Source organism: Branchiostoma belcheri, unplaced genomic scaffold (genome assembly GCF_001625305.1).
Source record: "Branchiostoma belcheri isolate BF01 breed outbred unplaced genomic scaffold, Haploidv18h27 scaffold56, whole genome shotgun sequence".
Classification (NCBI taxonomy): Eukaryota; Metazoa; Chordata; class Leptocardii; order Amphioxiformes; family Branchiostomatidae; genus Branchiostoma; species Branchiostoma belcheri.
This window is the reverse complement of record NW_017804198.1, coordinates 1,723,633-1,742,080: the sequence shown is the minus strand read 5'-3', so window position 1 is coordinate 1,742,080 and position 18,448 is coordinate 1,723,633. Positions and strand designations below refer to the sequence as shown.

General features: G+C 39.2%; 1 protein-coding gene across 1 annotated transcript in view; it reads right to left on the bottom strand.

The window, feature by feature from the left end:
• The window catches only part of LOC109481512 (WD repeat-containing protein on Y chromosome-like), a 40,815-nt gene that overhangs the window by 9,148 nt on the left and 13,219 nt on the right, over nucleotides 1-18,448 (bottom strand). The window contains exons 3-19 of the mRNA XM_019784089.1: nucleotides 15,077-15,191; nucleotides 13,725-13,832; nucleotides 12,850-12,996; nucleotides 11,983-12,045; nucleotides 11,272-11,497; nucleotides 10,811-10,857; nucleotides 10,525-10,662; nucleotides 9,829-10,017; nucleotides 9,027-9,218; nucleotides 8,035-8,194; nucleotides 7,061-7,158; nucleotides 5,817-5,981; nucleotides 4,423-4,575; nucleotides 3,906-4,090; nucleotides 2,678-2,779; nucleotides 1,910-2,043; nucleotides 1,049-1,200 (exon numbers count right to left, since the gene is read on the bottom strand). Coding sequence (XP_019639648.1) covers nucleotides 1,049-1,200; nucleotides 1,910-2,043; nucleotides 2,678-2,779; nucleotides 3,906-4,090; nucleotides 4,423-4,575; nucleotides 5,817-5,981; nucleotides 7,061-7,158; nucleotides 8,035-8,194; nucleotides 9,027-9,218; nucleotides 9,829-10,017; nucleotides 10,525-10,662; nucleotides 10,811-10,857; nucleotides 11,272-11,497; nucleotides 11,983-12,045; nucleotides 12,850-12,996; nucleotides 13,725-13,832; nucleotides 15,077-15,191 — 2,374 coding nt within the window. The remainder of the gene's footprint in view (nucleotides 1-1,048; nucleotides 1,201-1,909; nucleotides 2,044-2,677; nucleotides 2,780-3,905; nucleotides 4,091-4,422; nucleotides 4,576-5,816; nucleotides 5,982-7,060; nucleotides 7,159-8,034; nucleotides 8,195-9,026; nucleotides 9,219-9,828; nucleotides 10,018-10,524; nucleotides 10,663-10,810; nucleotides 10,858-11,271; nucleotides 11,498-11,982; nucleotides 12,046-12,849; nucleotides 12,997-13,724; nucleotides 13,833-15,076; nucleotides 15,192-18,448) is intronic.

The window sequence follows — 18,448 nt, the reverse complement described above, 5'->3', positions numbered from 1 at the left end:
ACATTTGTACTGATGAAGAGTACCGGATGGTACTTGAAACGTTTACACATTAAACTTTCAATTATCCAGTTAGAAAAGACTAATCGGCTTTATCAATTTATTGTTGAAAGATGTTAGTAAATTGTTTGGGGATACATTGTTCCTGTCAAGGTTACTAGTTCCTGCCCGAAGACTACTTGCAAATAGCAAGGACAAAAGATCAAAACAGAGTACAAAGACTTAGTATAACATCTACACATGTACAATGTACGTGATAAGGTAATTGTTTGGAACTATGTGTGAAGCTATATCTGAGGGGTTTGATTTTGGTCAATATTATGTGTCCTGGAAATACTACAATTTCCATGTACATGTATGCTGTTTTTATCATTGGACAATGACTGTTAACATCAGTGCACCTTTATTCATTGTGTACAATGTCATAAATTCCCTTTAAAGGGTATTGTCAGAGAGAGATGTGCCTTATTGTTACCTGAGTAATAATATTTGCAAATTCATGCCCAAGGGCTAATTACAAACTGATAAGGGCAATGAGTACAGAATGTATTGAAGAGTGGTATAAAACCATGTGCTATGAAAAAGGTCTACATAATTATATAGGGTTCTATTAGTAATACCCAGAATTGCAAACTTGAGAGATTGAAGAGTTCAGAACACTGTAAAAAGCTTTGATAAAGAGTTTCAACCCTTTTGGACCATTGATGTGAAACAGAAAGAAATGATGGTTTACTGTAGTAAAAGGTTGAACTTTATTCCAACACACAATTTACAGAGATCAAATTTTCAGCGACCACTCTCGCGAGATCACGTTGTGAAGTGATAGGTCATTAATTATCCTGATGAAGGCGACAGTGGTCACTGAAAATTTGATCTCTGTAAATTGTGTGTTGGAATAAAGTTCAACCTTTTACTACAGATGAACTTTCATGATAATATGATGGTTGTCAGATTGGCGTTTTCAATTACCAAAAATGCACCAAATAAAGATGAACATCTAATTATCAAACAAGAACATTTACTGAAGTCTGGTTTGTTGATAATGACGTACCCTGAGATTGTGGCTCATCTTGACACAGTAGTCAGTGATGTCCCATACAGATATGTAGCCCATGGTGTCACCAGTAACAAGTACATTATTGTCTGGGCTTGTGGCCAGGCCCAACACTGACTCATCTTCTGTGTCAGGTGCATAGAAATAACCTGGAACATGGAACACATTGTTTACATCTGATTCTGTGCTTTTTAGATCTATCAAATGAGAATGTAATAAATACACTGATGGCTTCTTTGCATTTGACATTCAATAATTATTATTGGTATATGTATGTGTCTTGTACATGAACATGTTTTGTATTTAAATTCATGGACTTCAAAATGTATCTCTGTAACTGTATCTCTGTCTTGTCTTGTTTGTGTGTTGAAGATGTTCAGCACCAAGGACAGGGCTAGCTTTGTACATGTACATATCAAATATATTTATGATACAATGATATTATAAATGATATCTACAGTGTAAGAACAGCTTCATAATGACTTCTACTATGGGATTGTACGGCGTAATGGTTGGGTGTACATGTTTGGCCAAGAACACACCAACATGCCCCAATGTTATGCCCTTGGGAAAGGCACTTGACACAACTTTTCCAAAATGAGTACCTGTTTAGCTCTGGTAAGGGATGTCCCTCAGATAGGACATTAAATGGAGGTCTCATGTTTGAGAAGAGCCACACCCCACACACATTAAGGAACCCACCACACCTTTTGAAAAAGAGAAGGGGCCCTGGTGTGTGATGGTCTAAATACTGTATGTATCTGGTGATTCACTACGGACTCCAGGAAAAATAGACTAATTCACACTTAAAAAATGGAAATCCTAACAAAGAAACAAACAACAAACAGACAAACTAACCCATGTGGTGCTTGGTGCCATAGATGCACCACCAGTTGATGGTTCCAGCCTCACTACTGATGAGAATACCACAGTCTGACGGCCGCCCTGCTGCCCGCTTGGATAGGAACAGCAGCTGGTCTACAGGGGTGGGGCTGAAACACAGAGGAGTGAGTAGTACTTTGATAGGAACAGTAGCTGGTCTACAGGGGTGGGGCTGAAACACAGAGGAGTGAGTAGTACTTTGATAGGAACAGTAGCTGGTCTACAGGGGTGGGGCTGAAACACAGAGGAGTGAGTAGTACTTTGATAGGAACAGCAGCTGGTCTACAGGGGTGGGTCTGAAACACAGAGGAGTGAGTAGTACTTTAAATTGATAGGAACAGCAGCTGTCTACAGGGGTGGGTCTAAAACACAGAGGAGTGAGTAGTACTTGGATAGGAACAGCAGCTGCTGGTCTACAGGGGTGGGCCTGAAACACAGAGGAGTGAGTAGTACTTTGGTAGGAACAGCAGCTGGTCTACAGGGGTGGAGCTGAAACATAGAGGAGTGAGTAGTACTTAAATTGATAGAAATAGCAGTTGTTATCATGGTCCAGGTATGACATAGAAACAAACATTAGATGCTCAAAACTTGACTGAACATCTCCCATTTTAGCCTGGGTTAAGCCTGGATTTTTGCTCTGCAACGCTCGAAAAAATCATGATTTTTTCGAGCGTTGCGGAGCGAAAATCCAGATGGTACCCATGCAGGCTACTCCCATTTGCCATGACGGACAGCTGTGCTCACCCTCTGCTGTGTCTGAATCGTCTGCGTCGTTTCTCCCTGGGCTGCTGTTCCTGACTGTCCTGGGAGGAGAGACTGTCTGCAGATGCAGGGACTCTTCTACTGCTGCAGGGAAACAGTTTGAACCATTCTTTAGTCATGAGAAGCACAAATCAGCCTGCAGGCCACTTTTTAAAGTCCTAATAAAGGTATACACATATTCTTTACACAATCATATATTTGTACATGGTCCAAAAAATCATACATAAGAGTGAGGGATGGTACATGGTTTGTGTCTGTTTGTTACGGAACCTAACATTGTAGGCTTTAATCCTACCAGTAAGTTCATTTTGGTCATTTCAGATTTTGGGGCCATTTATGAGTCTCGTGGTAGACTGTTCCAGACAGTGGGTCCACCATAGCCTATGGTTTTCTATGTACAATGTATTGTGCTTTGATTGAAAATCTAGATGCATTTCGGGATCAACAACTTGAAGATACTTGCTGTAGTCTGGTGCTAACTCCATCTTATTAGCAGTAATGACTGAAGCTTACAATCTAATTGTATGCACCAGGCCAGCTCTAAAATTGAAGCCACTATTTGTTGAAATACAACTTTGTTCACAGCATCTCCCATGAAACAAGATAATGAACAGATGTGTCATTATGAAGCAAGTTACACTGTAATTTCCAACAAAAGAAAGTGTCCTCTCCCAAATGTTTGACTGTACAACTCTGGTCTTTGTCAAGGAATGAGCAATTTTGAGACAAGAGTTGTACAGACGAAAATTTGGGTGTTGGAATTACTGGTTTAACTTGCTTTATAATGACTTACATGTATACCAACATACATGTAGAATGAACTTTTAAAGGCATCCAGTGCAGTTTTTAGGGCTTGGAAACCCACTTTTTTAAAGCCAATATTCTAGTCATTTATCTACATACTGTCCCAATGTATATTGACCCTCATGGAGCAAAATTCCCAAAATTCTGACGGAAAATGGTTACTGGAAGGGCCCTGGGCTGACTTTTAGGGTATCACCCCACTCACCCAGAAAATAGAGGACTCATCTTAGGGCTTGTTTCTGCAGTTTTAAGTACCCAAAGTATGAAATACTGATTGAAATGTGCTAATGTAGAGCAGTATAAGTCTATCATAAAGATTGCCTTATTCAGAATATTTCTAGTTTTGCTGCTCTGAAATCGCATAGGATGCCTTTAAGATAATGATATGAGGTTTGTGGATTCTCACTTTCTGCTGTGATGTCCCCTCCTCAGCCTGAGGAAGATTTTCTGTGTCTCCATACTCCAGACGATGAGGTCACCATCGAAGCTGGCAGTGGCGAGTAGATTGGGCGGACAGTGTGCCACGGACAGGATGTCATCTTTATGTGCCTGCCCTCCCTTCCAACTGGTGTTGGCTGTCACGTACATGTTCTAATGGTACAAGGAATGAGTTAAAACACCTCCAACAGATGAGATATCATTTAAAAATCTCATTTAGTGTGCAAATAAAGGCTTCAATATGACAAAAAAACAGTTACTCAAGCAACTGGATATTTTTTTTGGAAACAGTCGTTATATCCACTAATCCTTTCGTCTGTGACACTGGAGGAATTTCAAATCAGCAGGTTTATAAGCAAGAACTATTGATTGATATGCAAATAAGTGAAGACAAATTTTTGAAAGTCCAAAAGGAAACAGAAGCTAGAAGTCAAGACAAGGTTGATACAAATTAGTCAAATAGCTCCTGTGTTCCAGAAACTTACATCTGCCTCACTGTCATCATACAGAACAATTTTCCTGCTCCACCCAACTGACAGGATGACCTTGGGACTGTCCAGTGGGATGACCCCTGTGACCTCTGCCTCTCCAACACCCTCCAACTTGTGCAGGTTGTGGCCATTTTGAAAGTTCCAGATCTGAAAAGGGAAATAATAACAACCATGTTCAGCACCATGGACAGAGCAGCTCTGGCCAGCATCTGGCTTCCTGTCATTTGAAGGAATTTTGCTGCTCTTGACAGACAAAAATTAGCGTGTAAAGATAAAATCAAACTAAGCTTAGTCTACCAGCAAAAAATGCAGAAAAACATTGTTTCAGAGGATCAAGATTTCAAAATTTTCCTGGGGGAGCAAGACACTGCCTCCATTGTTGGGCATGATGTTTAATACAGCAAACAAAATTGAGATGATGGAAAATAAAAAGACTGGCTAGAATACTGATGAAATGTGCATCTATGAGCAGCTAGTGTTGCAGAACCTATTGTCTATGGGAAATTGTAACAAGTCATGAGATTGTATTTTATTCTAGAGAATTCACAATCAATGTTTTCAGGTTAATTGCGCACAGTCATTATGGTAGAGTTCAGAGACAGTCTTAAGCCTGTTAAGTAAGTCGGCTGAAGTTTGGGAGCAGTCTGACCAGATTTAGACCATGCCTACCTACCCTTCTATATGAATCAAATCAAATTTGATTTAAATTTGAGTCAAATTTCACAGCCAACCAACCAACTTTCAAGTACCAGCCAAACACCAGCCAGCCGTTGTCGAACCTCCCATCAACACCGGAACATTCAAACATTTTTAAACAGCAACTAGCCTGCCCGAACACCAATCTTGCTCCTAACCATGGTTGTTGGGAGTTTGGCAGTGTTTGGGAGGCTGTATTTGGCTATTCTTTCTTTCTTCTTTCTTTATTGGCAATGACAACAGGTCAAGACACGGGTTATCAAGGCAGTGTTAACTGGTATTAGATAACCCACATAAACTGTATACGAACGTGGGGACAAACATGTAGTAAGAAATCTACAGTAACTATAAATACAAGACCTGAAATAAAGATAACATGTTAACTGGTTACAAGGTACAATACTATAATACATAATATAAGAAAATCAAGACTAGCATTCCTAACTAGCAGCAATATGTGCAAAGAGTGTAGATACTAAATTGGGATGAATGGAAGGCTTTGGGTAAAAGTTAAATATGAGTGCAAGTTTAAAAGAAGAATCATGACAAAAGGTGGTTTCTGCAGTGAGCCCTGAATTGACTGAGAGTGGGGGAGTCGGTGATGTGTCTGGGTAGACTGTTCCAGAGCCGGGATGTGTAGGGGATGAAACTGTTAATGGCTATGTGTGACAGGAGCTTATTCTAAAGCTCACCTTGATTGTTCCATCTCTAGCTCCAGTGATGAGTCTTCTCAGGGAGGTGTCAAAGGTCATACATGTGATCTCCTCATCCCCATGTGCGTTAGTGAACATGAGGGACTTGTTTCCTGTCTCAATGTCCCACACTGCCACAGTCGAGTCATCACTACCTGTCACCACCTGTGGGTCACATCACTCATGATCATCTGTCATACTTTCCTTACAGTAGGCCACATCAATTTAATTTCTTGGTAAACGGATTTTTCCGCAAAAATAATGGAGCAGGCAGGCGAAAAAAAATAATTATAATAAAAACAGGCCTAGGCATCCTCTTATGGCCCAAAATGGTACAATAAGAGCCATGAAGTCAACACACCAGGCTGGTTTTTTTTGCAAATCAGAAAAAAATGAAGCGGGCGAATACGTTAACCAAGAATTGAAATTAAATTGGTGTGGCCTTACAGAGCACATCAGCAGAACATACTGCACCTGTGCAAAAGTGGTAATATATTGTGCATAGCACTTTGACAGAATGTCTCATACAAGGTCGTATTCGTGCCTATAAGGTTAACATCCTGTCAACAGCTTACAAATGTTGTGTTACAAAAGATATCGTCTGCAGCAGGCAAAATTCTGGTGGAATAGTGGATATTATATTAATCAATTTAAAACTGTCAGACACTTTGCAAACTATAAAACTATTCAATTTGCTACAGTATGTAAACTCTGTAAAAGTCAGGACAATTTGAAATGTGTACTGAGAAAATTCAATACAACTTCTAAACTTTTTGGAGGAGTATATTTTGTAGTGGATCTTGGAATTTGCCAAATATACTGATATCAGCTATTACAGCAACTGTTCAACAAATCTATTTCAGTTAATCCATTCAAAATATTGTAATTTACAAATGTACATAATCAACTTTAATGTGTTAACAGATCAAAATTTCAGAGCAGGAGAAAAGCTTTCAAACCTGTCAGAGACAAGTTCCTTTCCAACTTTACAGGGCTTACAGCGGGAGCTCCACCAAAGTAACAAAGTACTATACACAGTTTACATGTACATGCCCGTAGGCAGGATTTTGAATTGGGGGGTTCTTTCTACTGCTGGAGGGTACAACATTCATAAACTTTACATAAAAAGTGGACCAAAAAGTGGAACCCCCCCTGGCTACTGGCATGATGTAGTAGTCAAACATAGCTGATTTGATTTCCTCAACTTGGTAACAAAAAGAAAGTTTAGAAAGACAGAAACTAACCTGATGGTAATGTGGGTTATAGATGGCCGTGCAGAGTGGAGCATTGTGGGTAGTTGGTAAAGGACTCTTGACTTTCTTCACACCAAGCTTTAGTTGACCTGAACAGAAAAACATGCCTTAAGTTTTAAACAACATTCATAAAGTTTTAATTTCAAAGCTTTAAACAAAACCTATAGATGTACAAAGGCTGGGTACAACACACTGTCAGGTTTTTTGTGTAATATAGCCAGTTTCAAAAAGGTTGGCTGAAGTTTGGGAGCAGTCTGACCAGATTCAGGCCTAACTTTCAATACAAATCAAAACAAGTTTGACTTAAATTCGACTGAAACTGAAGACTGCTGACTTACTCCCAAAAGGTTGGATGGTGTTCTGCTGACTTACAGCCAAACACCAGACAACCATGGCTGAACCTCCTGACCAACCCACAAATGTTTGAAACATTTTGAAACATTCGACTGGCACAGCCAAATAGTAGCCGACCTTGCCAAACAAAGTAAAGTAAGTAAAGCAAGTAAATTTTATGGATGACATCCTCCGCTGACTCCAAGTCTAATGCGAGCGGGTGGAAAAAAACAAGACGGGCCGAAAAAACAAGGTTCCTACACTTTAAAATTTTGATTTAAACATTGTAATCATTGGTTTTTATTCAGTGGGAACATCGCATATACGCAGCCAACATCACATATCACTGCATCAAAGTAAGAAACAAAACATTAAATCAGAGAGTTGTCTTGTCTCCTCTCTTCATAGTTATCTGTCATCCACCTTCCGGCATGGCAACAGACATTTTTGCCCATTTTTGGCATGTTGACCACTATCAGGCAAAAACCCAATCAGGCGAAAATTAATGCGCGCGCTGTTGTCATCCATAAAAAGTACTTGCTGTGGCCTAACCATGGTTGGGGGAGTTTGGCAAGTATTCAGGAGGCCATACTTGTTCATGTGTGACAGGAGCTTAACAGTCTGTACCATACCTATATAGTCCTGACATGTGACCAGAAGTGTGTTCTTGCTGAGCACCAGACAGAGTGGGAAGGCTCCGTACTCTGGGACACGCCCATTCACCAGGCAGGGGAACTTCAGGACAACAGTCTGCAGACACGAGTGGTCCTTCACATCCCACACTTTCAACATCTGTCAATCATAATCAAAACCATTCAAATCACTCAACCAATTAGCATTAAGACATTATGACAGTAACTTGTAAGTCATGATCTAACAAAAAGAAATACAGTTTAAGGCCACACCAATTTTATTTGTTGGTTGCCCTGTCCATTTTTTCTGATTTGCAAAAAAAAAATAATTTTTTTGTTTGTTCTAGATTAACTGCAAAATGCTCAATGAAAGACAAATTTTGGCCCCAAGGGTTGAAAAATGTCCTTTTCTTCCTAGTTCTTCAGTTTTCCAATGTAACATTACTAACAATGCAATTTTGTTTCATTAAAAGTTCAAAATCTATTGTTTTAATTATAAACCAGCCTGGTATGTTGACTTTATGGCTCATATTGTAACATTTTCAGCTATGATGGGGTGCATTGCCCTGTTTTTGTTTTTTTTGTTTTGTTTTTTGCCCTGTCGCTCCTGATTTTTTCTGAAAAAATCCGAGAAGCAACAAATTAAATTGGTGTGGCCTTGTCAGAAGAAATATGACAGTGACAGAATGAAATCTAAACAGACCTTGGCATCTTATGATAGCCCAAAATGCTATAATAGGAGCCATGAAGGCCACATACATGTACAGGCTGGTTTGTAATTCAAACAATGAATTTCAGACTTTTAATCAAACCACTGCAATGATAGATGGAAAAACTGTACCAACTCTGAAGAGAAGGGACTTCCTTCAACTGTTGGGGCCAAAATACAAGCATTTTAGAGTTGATTCAGAGGCTGAAATGTTATTTGTGAACCAACAAGTAAAACTGGTGTGGCCTAAACACTTTATCCTAACTCTAGCTAACAGACTCACAGCATCCTTGGAGTAACTGAAGACTTGGTTCATGGGTTCAAACAGCTTGACATCGATGATGGTGGTGTGATGCCCGCTCAGAACAGTGATGGGTTTACTGGTGACGTAGGGGTTCCACAGGCGAACTCTGTGGTCAGAGCTGCCTGTCACGATGATGTTCATCTGTTTATTGTAGTCAAAACACTCCACACCCTGGAAATGGTAGCACACACATTTGTAACATGTCTTGTATACTGAATTTGCACTAAAACATTGGTGTGTTTGGGGCATTTCAAACATGGTAACCATTTGCTACTATTTTTTTGGCACCATACTGTTTTCTGTCAGCAACACTGCATTTTTGCCTCACAGATATAAGTATGCTACATGTAGGGGATAGGGTTGATTCAACTTACTACATGTATATGTACATAAAAGATTGACCAGAAAGTTGACTTTGAAAATGCAGTTTTGTCACGGTGACCCTGAAATTGCATTGGATACATTTAAGTAGCACGTCGGCAGAACGTACTGCACTTGCGCGAAACCTGTAATGTATTGTGTATAGCAGTTGGGCAGAATGTCTCATATAAGGTCGTATCCACGTATATAAGGTTAACATTACGTCTGTAGTTTTCAAATGTTATGTCTGAAAAAATGTTGTCTGCAACAGGCAAAAATCTGATGCAACGTTGACCAAAAATCCAAAGAAAACCGTGAAAAAATTGGGGTTTTGCGCACTAGGTGCAGTACATTTTGCCAACGTGCTCATTTAAGTCCTAATCCTTGCTTGTGTAAATACCATAACTTGGACAATCCTTGCCTTGGAAACCTTGAAAACATACGTCTTCTTCTTGCGTGAAATGTCCATCATCACAACAGAGCTGACATGGCTGCCACTGGAGGACAGCACCACGTTGTTGTGGGGACAGTACAGGATCTGTCTGATACCCTCAGGGTGGATGCTGTCCAGGACAACTAGCTGGACATATTTGGAGTGTTGGGGTAATTCCTGAAAGAAGAAAGGTTTATTATTATTAGTACATCAATTTGTGTCTGTATGTAAGTGTGTGAGTATAATATGTGACTGTCTCCCTTCAGATACGTTTCATCCAGAAGACATCTACCAGACTGAGTACAAGCTCACTGACTGACTGACTGACTGACTGACTGACTCACTCACTCACGCACTGACTCACTCACTCACTCACTCTTTCTCTCTCTCTCTCTTTCTCTCTCTCTCCTACAGGAAAATATATCCATATGTCCTTACAAACCACCAGTACTGAAAATGTGACTGCCAGCTACTGTACAGTTCAGTTACTGACAGTCTTATTTCAGTCAAGCACGAATGTAATCATTATGCAACTGACATGTCTAGCTTCCTAGGAATTATTCTGACTGATCTCTTACTGATGGTAACTGTCTTCAAGTTGACAGTACTGACATGCTACTGGCTGTTACTGAAATGCTACTGTAAGATAAGGCAAATTTCACCCTGAGTATATGTATTACTCACAGGAAGGTAGATTTTCTGGACTCCTTCGTCGTGTGAGAAAGGCCTCTCAAACTGTCCTGACTGTGGTGTTTTGAAGTACAGCAGATTTATACACCCACTCTCATCTCCATACAGAAGACAGGCTTTATTGTTGGGGTTCTGTGTGAAAAGAGAGAGCAAAATTTAACAAATCTCATCACTTCTGAGCTCTTCCAAACTTCTAAAATTGACCCAGAGGCAAGGTTCATGACTGTATTATGTAAAAACTTTGAAAGAGAACCAAAGTATGAAATAACTGAAAAGTTACCTTTGGATCATAATGGTAGTCAAAACATGTGGGAACATCTGTTAACCCTGGGGAAACAAACAAATCATTTCTTTTTTATGTCTGTTGGAATGTCATTTTATCAGAACTCTTAAAACTTTAATGGTAAAGTTAAATGTAAACTTTGTTCCAACACAAAAATAGAACTCACGAGGGAAAGTGAGTGAAATGAATTTTCGGTTGAAAATCAGCGCAATGGATCATTCATCTGAGGAAAGTGATGTGTTTGACCAAAAATTCATGGTGAGTTCTTTCTTGTGTTGGAACAACGTTTAAAACTTAAAACTGTCTGACCAAAGCACAGAGTAGAACAGAAATAGCAACTTGAAAATAAAATAAACTACGGTGGAATCTGATGTGTCCTTGACAATAAATGATGCACAAATTAGTCAAGTCGTAATTGAAAGATTATCAATGATACATACAATAATTTTCCTACTTACCGTATAAGTGGAACTCTTCAAAATATGAACTGGTAGAAATGTCGAAGAAATGGAGGTCTCGACTTGTTGTTGCTATGACGATTTTGTTCATGTTTGGGAGGTAGATGGCGTCGGTAACCCACGCTTTGAACTGCCGCTTCCCATTCCTGCCTTCATCCCCTTCTCCTGGTAACTCGTATGTTCTTAACAAGCGAACAGACGTGTCCCAAATCCCTATCACACCCTCCTGCAAAGATTAAGATAGTGTTAAGATATTGGAGTTCTAATCAAAAAATGCTGACATAATTACCACAAATGCAGTACGCAATATAGTATCATAGGTGCATTGTACAACATAAAAAAAATTGTGACTGGGGCTTTAGTAGATTTCTTCTTTTTTTTCAATATGATTGAAGTTTTACCCATGGGTACTGACATAATTATCATGACAATTGATTTATTGATTTATAAAATTCAACTGATGAATGATTGAATTATACAGAGCCAACCAAGGGAGGTTGCAAACTTTCATCCAGTCATATGCATAATTATTCATGAGTCATCAGATGAGAGTGACACTATATTTCATTATCTACAATGATCTACCAACACAAAATACACTGAACACATATTACCTAAAAAGTATATGCATCAAAAACATGTCTTGCATGTAGCCATTAGCAGATTTCATAAAAATCCTAGTATGCTAATCTTGATGGGAAAATGACTTACCTTACTAAAGCTGACATATCTACTAGGATTCTCAATATAGATGAGTTTGGTGGTGGGCTCTTGCTGTAAGAAAGAATTGAAAAAATTTAGAAACAACTCATGAGCCCAATACGTAGTAATTACATGACTTTGTAGATAATAGATGTAAGTAAAAGGTATTTGGTCAGTAACAACCATTGCACATCTAAGAACATTGCATTGCACTGCCTTGACTGGCCCTCAAGTTTTTTTACAATAATTCAGACTGGACAGTTTACAGTAAATTAATCATTCAATTGATAATCTGCACAGCCACCACTCAAGTTTGAAAGGTTACGTATTGGGAACACAAAAGTCAAATGTGTGCCTCCTGGTGGCTGTCCTTGGTACTGCAGCAAAACTTCCAGTATTTTATCTTTTGTCCTGGACATGTTTAAGTTTTGGTCTTTAATAGCATATAGCTTTTTATGTGAGGAAAAAGTAGCATCTTGGTTTGGGTTTAGCCTGGGTACCATCCGGATTTTCGCTACACAATGCTCATGATTTTTTCGAGCGTTGCGTAGCGAAAATCCAGATGATTTTTCCTAGCGTTGCGTAGCGAAAATCCGGATGGTACCCAGGCTAGTTTGGGTTGGCAATTTGGTTGCAAGAAAGGAACAATGGATTTTTATGATTATATATTAGGTACCTTAGACAGAGATGTACACAATTAGATGCAAATGAAGCGGCCTTATTTGAATAAATAAACTATAATTCCTGTGTTGGAACACAAATTTATTATGTAAGGTTCTACAATGTTGTATGCAGTTCAAATCTGACCAGAGTTCAAGTTTGAATTTCTGAATACTAAACCCCAAACAATTGTGGAATTTAAGGTTATAAGTCTACCTTGTTAAAGACACAATGCTTGATGTGAGCCAGGGATCTGAATGGAATGTCCCGCTTGGTGCGCATGTAGTCATTTTCCCGATACTGCAGCAGCATGTAGGTACAGAACTCATTCCAGTCTATCAGCCCATCACAGCTGGTGTCCATCTGGGGAAACATTATCATGAACATGGTTATCAAGATATTACAGTATAGCCCCTGCCACACATTCAGAACCTTCCACCGACCACCAACCAAGGCTGGCTGAAGTTTGGGAGCAGTCTGACCAGATTTAGGCCACATTTCTATACAAATCAAATTGACTTTGAGTTAAATTCTAGTCAAATTTGAGTCAAACTTGATACTCGAACACTACTGACCTACTCCTGAACACCAGCCAACCACTAGCCAACCATGGCCAAACCTACGGTCCACACCCGATGAGAATGTTTTGAACATTTTGAAAAATTCAGCTGGTGCAGCCAAACAGTAGCCAACCTCACCGAACGCCAGCCAACACAGTTGACCTATTCCTAACCATGGTTGTTGGGAGTTTGGCAGTGTTTGGGAGACCATACATGTATGTGGCTATGTGAGGCTAAGCCTACTATAAACAATGTCACAAGTTACCAGTCCTGATACAAACACAGAAACCCATATGAGTGCACATGCGTGCACATAATAGAAACATCTAGACGTACATCCACACACATAACTAGGAACAGGTGATCAAATATATCATGATCATATGCATATTATTATCCGATTATTCTTCAAAATCATATTCAATGGTAGTGTAGCAGAAAAGGTCAAAAAAGGTCAGAATTGTTTCCTCACCACAATCCACAGAAAAAAAGGATGTTCTTTCCCAAAAACTTTTTAATTGGTCTTCATACCTTTTTGAAGAGAGCATCTATCTGGTCGTTCCATGAGCGTGTTCCCAGAGTGGAGGAGACGGCTTCTTTAAACTCATCCAGAGTCATGTTACCAGCCTCTCTCTTCAACTGCATCAAACAGGCTTTGTTATTACATCCAGGAAAAATGGTAAATGTTTTTGTTAATTAACTTTAAATTTATGTATGTCTGTGTTTCCACCTTTTGTGTATGTGTTTCCACCTTTTAAAAAACTTATTAAGACCTCACAATCAATGGATTGTGATTTTATTTGGTATGTGGGTAGGTCTTGGGAAGACAAAGGACAACAACACTGGCTTTCCTTGGTTGTGCAACAGAACTTCTGGTTTTGTATCTTTTGTCCTGCACACGCTATTGTCTTGATAACTTGGTGTCAGACACCTTTTCATGTCAGGGAAAAAGTAATGCAGGTTTGCAGTCTTATATTACAAACTTTAGATGTTGATAATCTTAAGAGCATAATGCTGACATTGTAATTTAAATATCAATGTTTGTAACTTACAGCTGCATACAGCCCAACCATGTGAACAGGCCATACTGTTAATTTATTACTATATTTAGTAGGTTCAGGCACCAGACAGACCTGCCACAACCCTGGCATTCTGCCAATGTTTGCTGTCAAGGCAACTGCACCATGGTTCGTAATTCAATGGCTTTACCCCCAGCCGTTGCCCAGAACAATTAAGAACCGTGCTGGTCACGAGTGTCAACAAAGATAAACTTGTTTTCCAGTCTATTAACTCTGTTCTCTCCATTGTTCTGAAACCTGGCAGTGTTTCAGAGGCTGACAGCCTCTCCTGAGAGTTCAGGGTCTCACTTAAAACATTAGCCAGGGGAAATCTTTGGTCTGGTCAAAGAAGTGCTCTTCTTCTTTTGTACTGCTTATCCCAACTGCTGGGATTATGAGCATTTTGCGCACGTGTTAGTAACAAGTGTCCGGAACATGTAAACATTGGGGAAAAAAAGGATAATGTGGAAGAGAACACAAATAACTGAGTTTGTGTGTGCAAAGGACAGGACAAATGAGTTTAGTGTGTAATATTTAGTAAACAATACATGCATACTGTGTAAAGGACATGACCGGGTGCCTCAATGCAGCAGGGTCCTCATTTCAAACTTCTTCTTTAATATTTCAACAACTTCCCTCGACTAGAAAACATTTGAAATATTTTTGGAGGTTGTGTATAATATTTCAAATGATTTCTAAAACATCATTATATCATTAAAAACAATTTTTTTTTAGCTGTGACAAAGTAATTTGCACATCCCTACTAAGTTGTCAGTGATCCATACATAATTTTCTGTGGTACAGTAAGTCTGGATGAAGCCTTACCTTGGTGCTCCCATGATGCTCAGCGGGCCGGTGCATCTGGAACTTCTCCATCAGCTGCTGCAGGTGCTGCAGGTTGATGTAATCCTCCAGCCGCATGGACGCATCTCGGTCAAAACTATATAGTCAAGCAAGAAAGGTAAAAAAAACAACAACTCAGAAACTAGAAACTTAAGGTAACATTTGCGAGGCAAATGCATAATGTTTACCTTCACATACACGTGGTCTGTTCTGTTAATTCTTACTCAAACACTGTGTATTCATATATCATGGTCAGACAGGAGTCTAAATCCCTCCTGCAATAAAATTGCAACATGATGTAACCCAACACTAGTTACATGTATTATGGCAACAGACACGACATTGGTTCAGGTTAGAGGTCACTGTTTGGAGAAGAAGAAGAGGAAGAAGAAACTGAGCAAAAACAATGTTTTCCTTCAGTAAACATAATGACCAATACAAATTGGATGCAAACCATATACCAGCTCACACAGCACTTAGTATGTAATACTCTGTGTATTTTGTATTATGTTAATACATGTAAAAATATGTGTATGGATTTATTACCAATTTAAATTATGTAAACTGTATTGAGACATTTGAGACATGATGGTGTCTTCATTCAATAATTCCCAACCAAATTTGCCTGGGTGTATGTGATTGATCTGAGTTATCTTGATCCATCTGGCCTCTGGTATAGGTGATTGTTGTTATGCTGCTAACAGTTGACTTTAGTGTCCCCCAGTATCCTTATGCACTTAGGACTAACTAATCAATCACTGAATAGTTAGGGTTGTTAACTCGTCTAGGGCATGGGTTTGGAAGGTGGAACCCATCCCTCTCCTTCCACTGCCTTTTATCTCCCCAACTGAAGTCAGGTATCCATTTTACACCTCGGTGGAGTGAGATTGAGTGAGTGAGTGAGTGAGTCAGGAGTAAGAAAAGGCATTTAAAGTGCCTTTCCCAAGCTAAGGGCACACGACTGGTGACATGACAGGATTCGAAACAAGAACCTCTATGTTCTGGGCAAAACACCCTGCCGTTACGCCAGATTACTCCACACTTGACTTGAAAAATGAGCACATGGATGTATCTAGCTGCAGTTAGGGCCGTCCTCTCTAATGGGACATAAACGTTGACGTCCTACATGTATGTTTAAGGAAAGGCACACCATGAACAGCGTCATTAAAGAACCCATCACACTTAAACCTGCTACGTTACACCAACAAAGAGTTACTGTTACTGTAGTTTACTGGTGATGCACAACATTTATACCCGACACTGTAATACTCTTTGTCAATACACAAGGAAATCAGCTTATTTAAGACTTGATTCACTGTGTAGCAGTGATAGATATTTTTTGACTGAAAATTATGACATCAAATATCTTAATTGCTTCATTATCAGTTATCCTTCTTGATATTCCCTGGGTAAGAATAACATCTCTTATCATAATTCTTTTGGCAGAGAGAAAACAGTATGTTAAGATAATGGCAAAATATGCCATAAACTAAGCATACTATCTACCTGTCTGTAGTGAGCAAAATTTGACCCTCAAAATTCTAAAATTTTCCGAGGACCTAGGTCTAGGATTGTCACACCTCTGGTGAAATATCTAGTGCCTTCAGCACTCAACATCATGATGTTACATCATATAAAATTGAGATGACAGAAAAAATTTTGGGCAGTCTGCGTAGTACACCAAGAACACCTGATGCACTGTCCTGACAAAGTTCAATGCAGTAACTTTATAAATTAATTTACTGACCTGTGACAGTTACTGTCACAGTTACTGATCTGTAACATTTATGTCATAATGAAATGCAGAATGGTGCACTCAATAACCAGCCAGATGCAGATATCTTAAAATGAGTATTTCATAATCAAGCTTCCACCACTAAGCATTTTAGATTAGAATAGGCAAGAAAAAACTACATACTTTCTGTCACCCCAGGCTTCTTGGAGGAAAAACATGCCATCTTCCATCCTCATTGCAGCAAAATCACAGAGACTAGACAACGTGGCCGCCAGAACAAGTCCAGTTCAACTAATAATGTTTCTGTTACCAGTCAGCACTGGTAAATTTTACACCAGATCCAGTCTGGAGTCCCAGTAATTCTGATTTGAACAGCAAGGCCTATAAATCCGAAACATTTCGTTTCCAGGTAACATAGAAAACCCGTCGCATGTAAATTTATGTCCTAAATACCTCCTACAATTGCTTTCAGCAATGTACACATTGTCCAGTGTTTGTTGTGTCACTACACCTGGCACTGTGATGTCAAAAATGCTTGGGCCAATAAGACTGTTGGGAAGACATCATGTGACTTGGAAATGATTAACCAACGTGCTAGGGAAACGTACGTCAAGCCCCAGCACAAGGGAACGCCAGTATCAATAGAAGGATGACATTACAAATATTTGTCACGTTTTCTTGGGGGGTGCCGGTCACATCAAATGAGGTCTGGTTGTGGCCAGCATCCCCAAAGAACAAATATTTGTCATCAGGTTCTTATCTTATATAATTACCCTGCCCTATTTGATATCATTCGCCTATCAGAATAATAATGCAACTGATATCATGACTGTGTTATTGTATGGATGGTTGAGTAACTAATTTGTTATAATTAAATTCATATAGCTTTACATGTACTACTTAGTACTAGATGTTTAACTGTTTTGTAAACAACAGATGAAGTGATGACATGTATACGATAGATTTAGTGATAGCATAGATTTATAATAACTGTTTTGTCTCTCCCCTGTTCACTATCAATACTACAGGTAATGTCTTTAATGCAGTGAGTGAGAGATTGTTCTAGCCAGTGTCCATCTTTCAAATCATATGATGGAATCTTGCAGCCCATGATGGACAAACATTTTGTCCAATCTGTCAGACAAAAATTGGTGTCACTGAGTGATAAGGATAAGGAAAGAGATGCTATTAAATTAAGTTTAACTAAGCTTAGTCTACCAGGAACATTTACCCCTCAAAATGCAGAAAATAGCATTTCAGATGGTCAAGTTTTCAAACTATTCCCAGCGGAACATGCCCCTGGACCCCCTAACCCCCTAGACATGATGTTAGATCGAACAAGTTGCGATGACGGAAAAAAATTTCAGACTGACATGTTATACTGAGCTTTCTCTCAAACATTTTTCTCCCTGAATTCTTTCTCTTGCTATTTCAGTTATGAACATGGATTCAACTTTTTTGGGGCCAAATTTGGCATGGTGGTGGAGTGAGCAAATAAACATTTTGTTGACATAGGGCTTCCAAATCCCTTTCAACCAGGGAGGAACTTTGACAAATAATCTACACCCAGTCCGGAATGGTGCAATGATTGAAAAGTCTTGTTCCTAAATGAGTATCTT